The sequence below is a fragment of the Varanus komodoensis genome, unplaced genomic scaffold, assembly GCF_004798865.1.
Source record: "Varanus komodoensis strain SLA01 unplaced genomic scaffold, ASM479886v1 scaffold10, whole genome shotgun sequence".
In the NCBI taxonomy this organism is placed as follows: Eukaryota; Metazoa; Chordata; class Lepidosauria; order Squamata; family Varanidae; genus Varanus; species Varanus komodoensis.
This window is the reverse complement of record NW_025335269.1, coordinates 30,897,518-30,910,074: the sequence shown is the minus strand read 5'-3', so window position 1 is coordinate 30,910,074 and position 12,557 is coordinate 30,897,518. Positions and strand designations below refer to the sequence as shown.

The window sequence follows — 12,557 nt, the reverse complement described above, 5'->3', positions numbered from 1 at the left end:
GACACAAGCCTCTTTGAATCCCAGGCAACAACACCATAGTACACTTTCTTGTACAATTACTTTATTCGTTAATTTCTTGTCCAATTAAGAAATAAAGATTAGATATGGTTTTGCAGTATCCCTGTACAGCTGTAAAGAAATGCTATCTTGAATCTGCAATTACCTCAAATATTAGTTCTTAGGAGAATTCACTTCATATACTTTTTCCTACACTCAGTATTTTCTGAAGGAAAGAATTAAAGAGATACTCAGTAGTTTACACTGCTTAACTGGTATATCATGGTGCTAAATGTGTATTTTCAATATGCTGTGGTTACTATCAGTCCTCAGTGCCATGGAAATGATTTATTTTAGGCCCACTCTCTTCAATTGAGATGTGTCCTTATAGCAGGGGCTGGGGAACCACAAGCCCGGGGGCCAAGTCTGGGTTCCCCCAGAATGCTCTGCCCCCTCTTCAATTGCTTACTGATTGGCACATTTCCTGTCTTTTTACATACCTTCCTCTCATTCTAAAACTCTGAAATGCCTCTTCCAAAGCTTAGTTCCTGGCAATAAGAGCTTTCAGCCAAAGCAAGCTGGGATTTTTTTTTTTTAAATTGCTCCCACCCATTTTGCCTTCAGCTCCATTCACCATTTGAATGTGGCCTCCGAGGGTGTCTCCGAAACTGAATTTGGCATTCAGGCTGAAACACTGGGAAGGGGGCAGGGTGGAACAGCCTGATCAACCCTTTCATTACACAAGAATTCATGGGAATATGAAATGGCACATGTTAAGTGGAAAAAGTTTTGTAGATTACTATCTCCCTTTGGGTGTCAATTATCAACCCAGATACAGTATTATGAATGTGTCTCCAAATGCAGGTTTCCATTTCCTGCAAGATGTTGACCTGCTAAACTCTTTTCCACTAATGATATCAGCCCCTCTCTCACTATCATAAGCACAGTCACACCCACTGAACCTAGATTAACTGAATCGCTGTACTGTAGACAGTGCATCCCTACCAACATCAAAAGCCAGGGGGAAGGAAACAGGAATTGTAGCAAGTATTCCAACCCAAAGCACCCACAAAATGGAACTTTAGATGGCCTGCTTCCTTTGATTATATCAGTGATTATAATTTCAGTGGAAACAAACAAGAAATTTCAAAGGACACTGACTGCTATGTTGTTTTTGTTGCTTGATTACTGAGAGAGAAATGTATTTTAGCTATGCCGTACATCAATAATTAAATAAATAATCACCGCTTGAACATACCCTTCATACCTTGAGTGAGGAAAATACTTAACATATACCAGGGTGAGTACAACACTTGTAAAGGCCACAAAAGTACAGCTATTCTGCAGAAATAGGGAATCTATAACATACTGAAGCAAAGCAGTGTTCTAAAGGTAAGCATTTTTTTGGTTTTTGTTTTAAAGAAACCCAAAAAGTTTCTGAATATTGCATATCATTAATTTTTTGTGGATTTATTTTCCAGGTACAAGCTACTAAGAAATATCCTTAGCACCCTTAAAACTGTTTCAAACTTATATACCTTGGACAAGAAGTACACTAAAAATTGATGAAGGTTGGGTTTTGAATCAGAACTGAGTTTTGAAAAGCTGTGGCTTCATGCTTCCCATTGACAATCATGGGAAATAGAAAAACAGCTACAATTGTTTCAAACCCAATGATTTTGCAGAACAGGCCTAAGAGAAGATATAGTTAAGGAAAATAGAATGAAATCATGAACAAATAAAACCTGAAGACAAGATACCCTACTTAAACACAAAGGAGAATTGGAGAATTTATCATTTTACTTCCCACTCGCAAGCTGCTGCAAGCTATTATACAACTGTGAGAAAAGGAAGAAACAAGAATTTCACTGAAGCAAAAGAATCTGTCCACCAAATGGATGATTTAGTAAATGGACCCTAAGATTAGAAGGAGTCCCTGCCAGTGACTTACCTGCACCTCCCCGCTCCAGACTCAGCCATTTAATAGAACAAAACTAGCATACACTATATTCAGGAGACAAATTCTTAGGTTCTCCAGAAGCTCCAAAAAACAGGTTGGTCATAAAGCCTTGTTCACCTCTGGCTTGGTTTTTTGGTCAGTTTGGAGGGATGCCCAATCCACCTCAGGAAGTGATGGAACTAGACCGAAGCCACTCAGTTCTGTTTGGACTTTGCCTGAATCTAATGCCCATCTGCAGTGAATATTAGATTTGAATATTGAACACAAGTCGCTTACCTCTGCTTTAGAGAAAATCTCATCAGTGTTTTCTACTGCAGTACCCAGTAAAAGGGGGGAAATCTACTTGTGTGCCACTAAAACAGCTCAAGTTTAGCTAAAATAAGATGAATGATGAAATCTATAGCAACTCTGTATTACTGTATTTATAAAACCAAGCACAGGAGTGGAACACCCCATTCATCTACTTTTTCTTTTACCCATAAGAACCATTATTCCCCTTCACCCTGAGAATAGACACTTTTTATCCCCTGATTGCAACTCAATTTAGGGATTACTCTTAAGGTTTCCTTTAAACCTTTGCATCCTAAGCAGAGGATAGGAAGAATGGAAACAACAATCCCTTCTGCTTTCACTGGCTCTCTATAACTCTGTGTTCCATCTTCAACATGGATTGGGCATTTATTAATAGCTGCTCAGCTTTGTCAATGGCAAAACTCAGATTTAGTTTTTCAACAGCCCCAAAATGTGTGCTATTTTTACAAAGACTGCAATTTCAGAATCCTTAAAAGTGGGCACAACAGGCAATTCCATCAGCACTACAGAAAATTCTCAGCATTGATAAACGGAAATAGGGGACCTCCTAGCAAGTTTTGCTCTCTGGTAGAGTTTTGTTTTTAATGTTCTTAATTAACTGCATATCAAAACCCAAGTCTTCAGAGATAACATCTTTGACATTAAACATACACAAAACATCCTGCTGTGAATAAGCACCTGAAATAGTGTGCACTTTTAAATTTGTATTTATTTAAAATAGTATTACCTGACAATCAAACAAGTTTAAAATAATAATTTTGGTGAATTTGGCTTTCTACTTTTCAGTGATCTGCCAGAGTTTTATTTTGTCTTATTAAATAATAAGACAAAATAAGAGGCAAGGGGCCACCCTGTGGCTCTTTGATTAAGATTCCAGATGTGCTGCTCATCCTCTGAGTAAGCTGCCCCAAGAAAAAGGACGAAGTCACAATTTGTCAAAACGCAGTAGAGGTTGCTCCTTTGAATACTAAAGAACACAAAAAGTGTCGTTATTGCTAATTTCATACTTATTGGGCATCTTTCATTCTCCTGCTCTACAGTCTGTCTAATTACTTTCTTTATAGGACTTTATGAGTGTCCTCAGTTTCCCCCTACCTTGGTCCAAACTTGCCTTTTTGCAGAGTCAGATACTTTATAGACTTCTACTCACACAGGCTGCAAGAGCAAAGTTATGGTACACACTCAACCTGTCAAGGCCTTTCAGTCCTACTACTGACCACAAAAACTCTTCCTCTAGCCTGTAGGTCAGCCGCTGCAGAACAGCATTGTAGGGCAGTGCTGGCTGGTGATGAGAGTTGCTAATGACTCTTGTGAAAATGGCAAGAATTCTGGCAAAATCAAAAGCAGATTTTTTTTCACCCCTTCCATACATTCAGGGCAAATCTTTTGACAAAACAGACTTACAAGTTCTCTCCAATATCTGACAGGCATCCTAAATAGCATATTTGGGTCTAAAACATTCACTGACTGAGTTTGCACAGAATGCTAACCCATGTTTTTTCTGACCTATGATTCTTTGCCCTACCCAGGGTTTGTTTGGAAGTTCAACTGCGGGTTGTTTTCTCAGTCCCTGGGTTGTTTGTGCCCTTCCACCTTCACTGGTTTCCTCTCTGTATCCCAAATGCCACTGCAGCACTGGCATATAGAGCAGCTATTTATGTTTTACCACTCTTGCCTGCCATCTTCACAGCCAGATGTAACAATGAACATGAACAGCCTAGAGTTGAGTTCACATGTAATAAAAAGGCATGGGTTAAAATAACCCAAGAGTTTACAATCCAACAACAAACCATAGACTATCTTTAGGGGTTTTTCATACTTAACAATCCATAGTTTGTTAGCAAGCCTGGGTTTAAATATCACAACAATTAACGGGTTAAACAAAACATTGTTAAATTTGAGCCAGGTCATTTTCAAATAGTACAGATTTATGCATGTTTACAAAGAGACAAGCCCCACACTACATTCAATAGTACTGACTCTCAAGTAAGTGTACAATCAACAGCAAACATAATTAAGATATTAAGAGGTTACAGCAGCCTATTCTAGAAAGCTTTTAAGAAAGTGATAACCTCTCCTTTATTTTAGATTTCTGAGACTATCATTCAAAAGATGCACACCACAGGGATCTCTCATAAGAATTTTTCCCCTATATAATCCCACTTGGGTACAAGACTCCATACACTTTGTAGTGCCGCACAAGGCTTTTTTAAATTTAGGACATGTTGATGGGCTGGTTGAGTGAGCCAACTGAGCAAAGCATGGTCTGCTGTCAATTAGCCAGCTTCAGAGGTAATTGGGAGGGAATTGTTTCTCTTCCTAATAGCATCCCCTGGAAATACAGCAACACAGAGTCTTTGTACCTCTCTGCAAGTGTTTGCTCCAATTCTTGCACTCCTAAGGTGCCCCCATCAAAGCAATTCTAGTTTATCTATACATGGGCTGCATCTAACCTGTGTATCCCCACCTGCTGATTACTGATATACTGTTTACCAAGCACACATAGGACAGGACCCTCAACAGGACATCCAAATGTGTTAAAGATCCTACAGGATGGCTGCAAAATTACTTCCTGAGTGTCACACATTGGATGATTTCCGCACCTATGCCAACACACGCGCATTTCCTTTGAGGCAACATGTTATGATGGGAAGTAGAGGATTTCCTTTGTTGTGAATAAGCCCAACATGCTACTTTTTAGATTGAAAGTACTTATCTGAAAACAGATAGGAAACCCACATTTCCTGTTTTGTGAAGGAACAATAATCATTCAGTAAGTTATACTTAAAAATACCAGTGGGCAAACTGCTGCCTTTCACCTGAAATCCATCCTACTATAGACAGACTAAAACTCCATGGAAAGAACAAAGACAGTATTTAGCATGAATAGTAGTCGTACGAGTGAAGTACAGTCTAAATATCCCACATTTCTCTCTGTTCTAGTAGTTTTATATGAACATTATTTCAAATGTGGAGAGACAGAAAAAAGGAAACAGACATGTTGTTAAGAAGCAGTTTGAACAATGCCTACTTTGCTCTTCATCAAAATAGCAAAACTGATACTGAACTATTTCCCATTACCAAGTTTTCCTCATAGCATTGGAAAACAAGAGGACAACTTTTGCAAATAAATACTATTTGCAAATTCTAAGCACAGTCCTGCTAAACTTATATACAATTTAAAAACACAAGATAAAAGCGGCACAATCTGGAAAGCCAAAAAGCAGATACAACATTCCTTTTCACACCCCCGTCATCACCTTATTCTGTCTTTCACATAAATGTCTATATGGCTCAAGTCATCTTTAATAGGTCAACACTCTTCCAGTATTTCGATTCTGATTTCAACCACCTTCCAGTATCCAAAATTCTAGTCTCATTCTGTTTATAAAAACAATTCAACTGCCCATGGCCAACACAACGATCATCCCCACAAAAATCATCCTTGAACTTCTAATTCTATCATTATATCCTAGAATTCTGATATTTTTAAACATCATTTTGGATGTCTCAATAACCTTTAGAAGCAAAGTTAATAAAGCATGTACTAATAGCACTGTTGCTGAAACTAGTATTCTTTTTAATCCATTAATCTGCATAAATTTCTATATATTAATAAACATTGTGAGGAAAAAGTCTACTTTGTTCTTAGATGCTCCATGAATGTATCATAGCAGACAGCATGTTACCATATTTCAAGATGGTACCTGATACCCATTTTTTTAAAATAATGGTACTAAAAACTATTTGAATACCAAAACTGGTTACCTAGTCAATCAGTTTAAATAGACTGAAACCCCTTCAATCAATTTAAAAATTGCCTTGACTAATGGACAAAGATTAACAGTCACAGTTAATGGACTGAAAGAACAATGGTCAACCCAAAGACCATAACTGAATAAAAAAGTCTTGCATCACTTTCTGAAAGGGGGTGGTTCCGTAGACATTTCACATTCCAAACCTGATGAGAGGTTAAAAAGAATCCTTCCTTCATTATATGCCTATTCAGGTTCCAGTGAGTAAAGGCCACCCACAGAAAGGTGCTATACGACAAATTCAGAGATCACCATGGAAAACACAGGGATCGTATGAGTTACCACTTACAACGGATATCTTGAATACTGCCAGAAAAACCAGGTCAGTAGAACAGTCACTCAGAAAAAACAAGTGTTTCATAGAATTGAACTGCCCACATTAAGATTTTGTTTTTAGGTTAACAGGAGAGTTCTCCTCTGCACACTTTCCTGCTCCCACCATAGAAGTTAACTGGCATGCTAGGGTGTTTGTCCACTTATTTGAAATGCAAGATCTTCCTAGCCAGGAGAAAACCCCATTCTTGTTCTTCCTCCCATGCAGAGGCAAAGCAGTGACTAAGCAAAGCTATGAGAAGATGGGCGAATGCTGTCACTTAGGTAACAAGATGAGCAGGAGAAATCAAAATCAAACATCACTTTGAGTACATCCAAATAGCAGAAATTTGGGAGAAATCTTGCATGCACTTCTGCTCTTTTGCTGTTACATTACAAGACACATAAGGGCACATTCCTCTACAGAGTTAAACAGGAACACACACACACACAAGCACCTGGTACAGGTAACTCTGCAACTGAAGTTCTTCCTAAAGTACTTATAAAGCATGTGATATTTAAGCACAAATTTTATCTCCCTGATTGTAGATTTAAGTTATGCAAATTAAAGCAGCAATTATGAGGTTATTTCCCAATCTCTATTGTTTTTCCCACTCTAATGGACTACCTTGCACACTTTCTTAAAGAAGTCTATGTGTTTGCACATTCTACATGGAGGAAGCACATCCAAGGTCCTTCCATATCTATTTTAGGAAATAGGGAATTTAGTTTCTTGACTTTTTTGAATCAACATCCCAAACTACAAACTAGAAAAGTCAAGCACTGTAAGTGTTTGGCAGAGCAGGGAGAGTAAATGCAAATTGATTTTTAATAATCTGGTTGCAGCCATTTGGCGGAATTCAGAACAGTGCTCTTCCTTGTAATCATCACAGAGGCATGTAACTGACAGCACTACAATCCTGATGGATATGTTTAAGTTCTATCAAAGCTCAGTGAAGGAAAAAACCAAGCCATACAGCTTCTGAAATCCAAGCACATCAATATAATTTGGCAAAAAAAACCACCTTCACTTTCTACACATGCCGATACGCCCTTGCTCTGTGAAGCCAAGACTGAATGCGCTGTTTACTTTATTTCTTTCCCCCCTACACACACTCGCTGAGAAGAATCTTTCTGCAAAACATTACATGACCGTGAATTAATTCTGCATGCAAAACTAAGATTTGCACATGCTTCTCAAAACAACCCCCTGCCTCATGCAATCATGGCACATCACAAGTTCTTTTTGAAACTAAGGGGATTTTAAATTGTGGTTTTTCATGTGGAATGGGAATCTGCTGCTCAAAAGGAAGAAGGCAAGAATCCCATGCAGGCATGCCTAAAGACAGCTAGATTATTCTAACATGCTCTACTTGGCTCTGGCTTTCAGAAGTGCTCAGAGGTTTTACATGGTGCACAACGCAACAGCCAGATCATTTCTTGTGACATGACATTCAGACCACATTTGTTCAGCATTATTTTCAGCTTATCTGACTGCCAGTTTATTTCTGGACCAAAATAAAAAGCTGATTTTAGCTCTGAGGCCCTACATGGTCCAGGACCTGTGCTTCAATGACTGCTTCCTATATGCCATCTGAAATGCAGCAGATGGAATGTGAGACAGAGTTTTTCAAAGATGGTCTCTTACTTTTGCAACTCCATTCACAGAGTGGTCCATTTGTCCAACTTCCTGCTCATGATGGCTGCATTCTGATGTCCTGATAACCATGGTTTATCATGATGGCAACAAACAACAAGTCTTGGTCTTGCATGGTCCCCCAGTGCAACATGAGGAGAATGGAAACACCCACTTTTTTTATTAACCACAGTTTATTTCTGAAGTTACAATTGTGATTAATATTAGCTGTGGTTTGTTGAAATAAGCCAACTTCACAACCCATGGTTTGAAGATGACTTTTTGCAAACAAGCCATAATTAAGATTAACCCCAACTTGTTGGGTTCAGATAAAACAAGAAGTTCTAGATAATAAAAAATGGAACCAAAAGCATCCATACTCTGTATTGCTGTTCTGGAGAAGAGAAAGGAGGCACAAGTACATAGAATTTACAGTGGTTTGTTCCCATTGCAATACATTGGCCTTTCCCACCCTCATGGTCCCCAGATGTTTCTGAACTATAGCTTCCATCACCCCAGCAAGCATTGCTAACCATTATGGCAGGGGTCCTCAAACTTGTTGAATAGAGGGCCAGTTGAAAGGTGCCAGTGATGGGTGCGGGCCACCAAGGAGGTGTGGCCAGGGGGCGTGGGCTGGGGGGACGCACATGTGCATGCGCAGAAAGGCAGGGACATGCGTGCACAGAGATAATTTTCTCCCAACGAGTCCAAAACGATCTCCCTGTGAGCAAGCCAGCACCTCGGGGCCAACTTGCTCACAAGGAGATCGTTATGGACTCACTTGCAAGGAGATCCTTTTCTCCAAGCAAGTCCAAAACAATTGTCTCCTCGCTCCTTGCTTGGAGAAAAGGCTCTCCCGGCAAGGCGCTGGCTTGCTCACAAGGAGATCCTTTTCTCTGAGTGAGTCCAAGCCGGCACCTCGCTGTGTGCATGCATGCCAAGCTATAGCGGGACCTAGCCCGCGGACCGTAGTTTGAGGACCCATGCATTAGGGAATCCATAGCCCATAACATTTGAAAGGTGTCAGGTTGGGGGAAGATTGTGAAAAAAATATGGTTTATTGAGACAAGTGAACACAGCCATCCTGTCAAACAGGAATACTTTAAGTAAGCTTTTAAAGTAAATACTTGGGCTAATCAACTTATTTTTGCTGAGTTGTTTATTGCTGTATGTACTACATTTTTTAATATTGCAAGCTGACATATTTCAGTAAAAATAGAAAGCAATTTTCAGATCCCAGATCTAGCATGTATGCACATTTTAAGTCTATATCATTTTAAACAGAAAAAATATTTTTTCGTTCTTTCTACAAATTTCTCAGTATGACAATTCAAAACTCAACCGCTAAGAGTCAAAGAAAAGCTTTAGGACTGCTACAGATATAAGACACATAATTCTTTAAAATACTCTGCGTAATCCTGTTCTATTAAAATTGGTGAATTTGTATTATTTCAATGGAGCGGGAGAGAAATGCATCCATGACAACTTTTTCTTGTATACTTTTCATTAGCAAATTTAAGCCATGAAGGAAAACATGCATACAAACATCAGAACACCATACCAACTTTAAGAAAGAAATAGCACAGGCCTATCATTTAGTGTTCAAAGGCAACAGAATAGAGGACAGTAAAGAATTTTGCTGTACTTACTGGTATGTAGTAGATATTCATTTTGGGGGCTTCATTGGCTGTGAACAGCATTCCTACAAATGTTAGGAAAAGTAAGGTTGTTCAGTCCTTTTTAACTCTTGGAAGTTTGAATTGAACAAGGATCTTTGTACAAATACTGCTGATATTTTATCAATGCAAAAGCCAATACAAAACAGACACTGAATTGTTCAGTAGATATAGAAGCACTGGTCAGTAAAAAAAATCCTTTATTCCATGGTGCTTTGGGTAATTCCTTTCTCTGTCCTGTTACCTACCACATAAACCCTCCTACAACCATACACATGCAACGTATGTCAAAGTTTCTACTGAATTCAATAGAAAACTTGCTATTGATTTTAATGGTGTAGGCATCCAAATTGTTAAAACTTTCTGCTGAAATTTACTTGTTAGTAAGCCTAGTCAACACATGCTCAGCAGTATGCTAATAGCCAACACCCACTAACAGGAAATGCAAGCCGAATTTTAGTGTCTCAGCTCTGCATTTTTTACATGGCACTGACCTCTAACATTACTAATCAGAAGAAACTTATAGTGGAAAAATGATCAGCCTGAGTGTGTGTTCTAACAGATACTATCTAATCTAGTCCATTAGTAATATGTGGTTAATCATTTTATAGCCAGAGGGGGTTAATGTAACTTTCATAGCAAGTTGTACACAAGATGTACACAATTAAGGCAAGTAAGACACTCATTTCCCTATTTCAAAAATTAATGGGTACATATTAGGAAGGTGTTTTCTAATCTTAAGGAGATAGCCATCTGCAGCCGAACAGGACAGCCACAGGCTCTTTCATAAGGAAATGAAAGTTTTAAAAGGTCTCTTCAAAGCTTGAAGCTTGTAATACCTTCAAAGGAAAGAACACATGAAACAATGGCCTGATTCATATGACACAATAACCAGAACTTTATAAAATTATGGGAGAATATGAATGAGTGGGAGTGACTGGTGAAACAAACCATGGACCTTCTGTCTATGGTTTGGTTTGTGTTATATCCAAACCAGGAACTGTAGCCTGTCATTCCCTGGCAAGCCCCAAAAATAACCCAAGAACAAACTACGTGTTATTTCTCTACCCTGCTGGGAGAGAAGCAAGACAGAGTTTTTGGTTTGCATATAACACTAACCAAACCACAGATGGTAGGTCTGTGGCTTGTTCAGCTGCTTCCACTGCAAGTACACATTTTTTAAAGTTTCAGGAGTATTGTGACTTAGGGAAGAAGTCAATCATATATTAATATTGGCTTGGCTTTTTTAAAAAAGGGTGCAGGAGGAGCATGCGTATTTGTGTTCTTCTGTGAGCAACTGTGGAAGCTTAGTGGAAGACATCTGCCAGTGCAATGTCTTAAATACACTGGGGGTTGTACTGCAGTATGAGAAACATCACGAATAAGAAAAATACAGGCTGCAGGAGCAAATGAACTCTTCTAGGCTACAAGGACTCCTATAATTCAAGAATGCAGAAATGCTGACAGATCTGGGGCTCCTTTTCACACTCAATGATCTTCCAGTATGTTACAAACTGCTCATTTTAAAGGCTACATCAGACCCAAACCATTCCCCCACTTTTTTACTTGCAAGGAACAAAACTAACGTAATTCAGCAGCAAGTTAAGAGGGAAAACAGTCAATTAAATTTCAAGTCGAGCAGTGAGGAGCAAACGCTTCCTCCTAAAAGTGAGATTCGGTCAGAGTGAAGGGGTGCCCATCCCGGAGCAGCGGCTAGATGCAAATAACAAAGAAACTCGGAAAAGCAGTGCCTCCCTAGGCAGATTGTGAACCCCAAGGTCAGAAGCATTGCTCCAGCTCAGAGCAAGAAATTCACATGCAGCACTCTCCCCCTCCGTGCAGAAGTTATGGGAAGGAGGCCCACACCGACTGCTTCCCCAGGTCAGAAAAGCCACCTCAGAGATGGAAAAATGGGAGGTCTGGGAAGTGGGGCATGGAGGAGGCAGGGGCTGCCTCCCTGCACACCTGACGTGCTGCAGCCAGACAGCCAATACCTGCAGCGTGGGAGCTGCGGAGGGCCATAACTGCTTCCTCCACTTGGCACAGGATGCCTGGACTCCCAAAGTGTGGAGGTTTCCAGGCATCCTGACTGGATTGTGGTGAAGAGACCTCCAAATCTCTCTCTGCCATTCAGAGGTGCTAATCCTGGTCAACAGGGAGAGAGGCACACCCGTGGACTAGGGCGCAGACTAATCCGATTACATGAAAGTATTTCAGACTGGCCTGAATAATCTCCCCATTAACAGAACAGAATAGAAGGTGACAATATTAGGAAATCAGACATTACAAGTGATTCACTATGAAACCTGAGTATGGAAGAATGAAATATCCAGTTCTGACATGACAACATTTTATGGGAAGGGAGGGACTTGGAATTTAGGAATGAACTAACATACTTAAAAAACCTCTGCTCAGATAAATGCTAGCTAGATACATGAACAACTGCTTGCTGTTTCTTAAACAGGACACCTTTCTTCTGAAATGAGCAGCCCTTTTTCAGAAGCAAAATATGTTCTCTTTATACATTATTCCCCAAACAGGATATACAGTAGTCCTCAGAAATTTGAGGGGGTTACGTTCCTAAAGCACCCATGAATTGTGAAAAATCGTGAATTTGGTGCTGGCGATGGGCGCCGGCCGCCAAGGCAGCGCAGGCAGGAGGCGCGAGCCGGGCCGGGCCATGGGTGTGTGTGTGTGCCAAGGCAGGGGCAAGGATTACCATGCACAGAGATCGTTTTCTCCAAGCGAGTCCAAACTGGGAGGAAACAATCTCCTTGCGAGTAAGCCGCAAACGCTGAACCACGATTTCACGGGGGTATACTCTACTGACATTCCAGTTTTAGCTAAAC

General features: G+C 39.9%; 1 protein-coding gene across 3 annotated transcripts in view; it reads right to left on the bottom strand.

Moving 5' to 3' along the window:
- Positions 1-12,557, bottom strand: part of NOL10 (nucleolar protein 10) — a 71,858-nt gene that overhangs the window by 27,142 nt on the left and 32,159 nt on the right. For all 3 annotated transcript variants that reach the window (XM_044418175.1, XM_044418185.1, XM_044418194.1), the window contains one exon: positions 9,682-9,734. In XM_044418175.1, the coding sequence (XP_044274110.1) occupies positions 9,682-9,734 (53 nt within the window). The remainder of the gene's footprint in view (positions 1-9,681; positions 9,735-12,557) is intronic.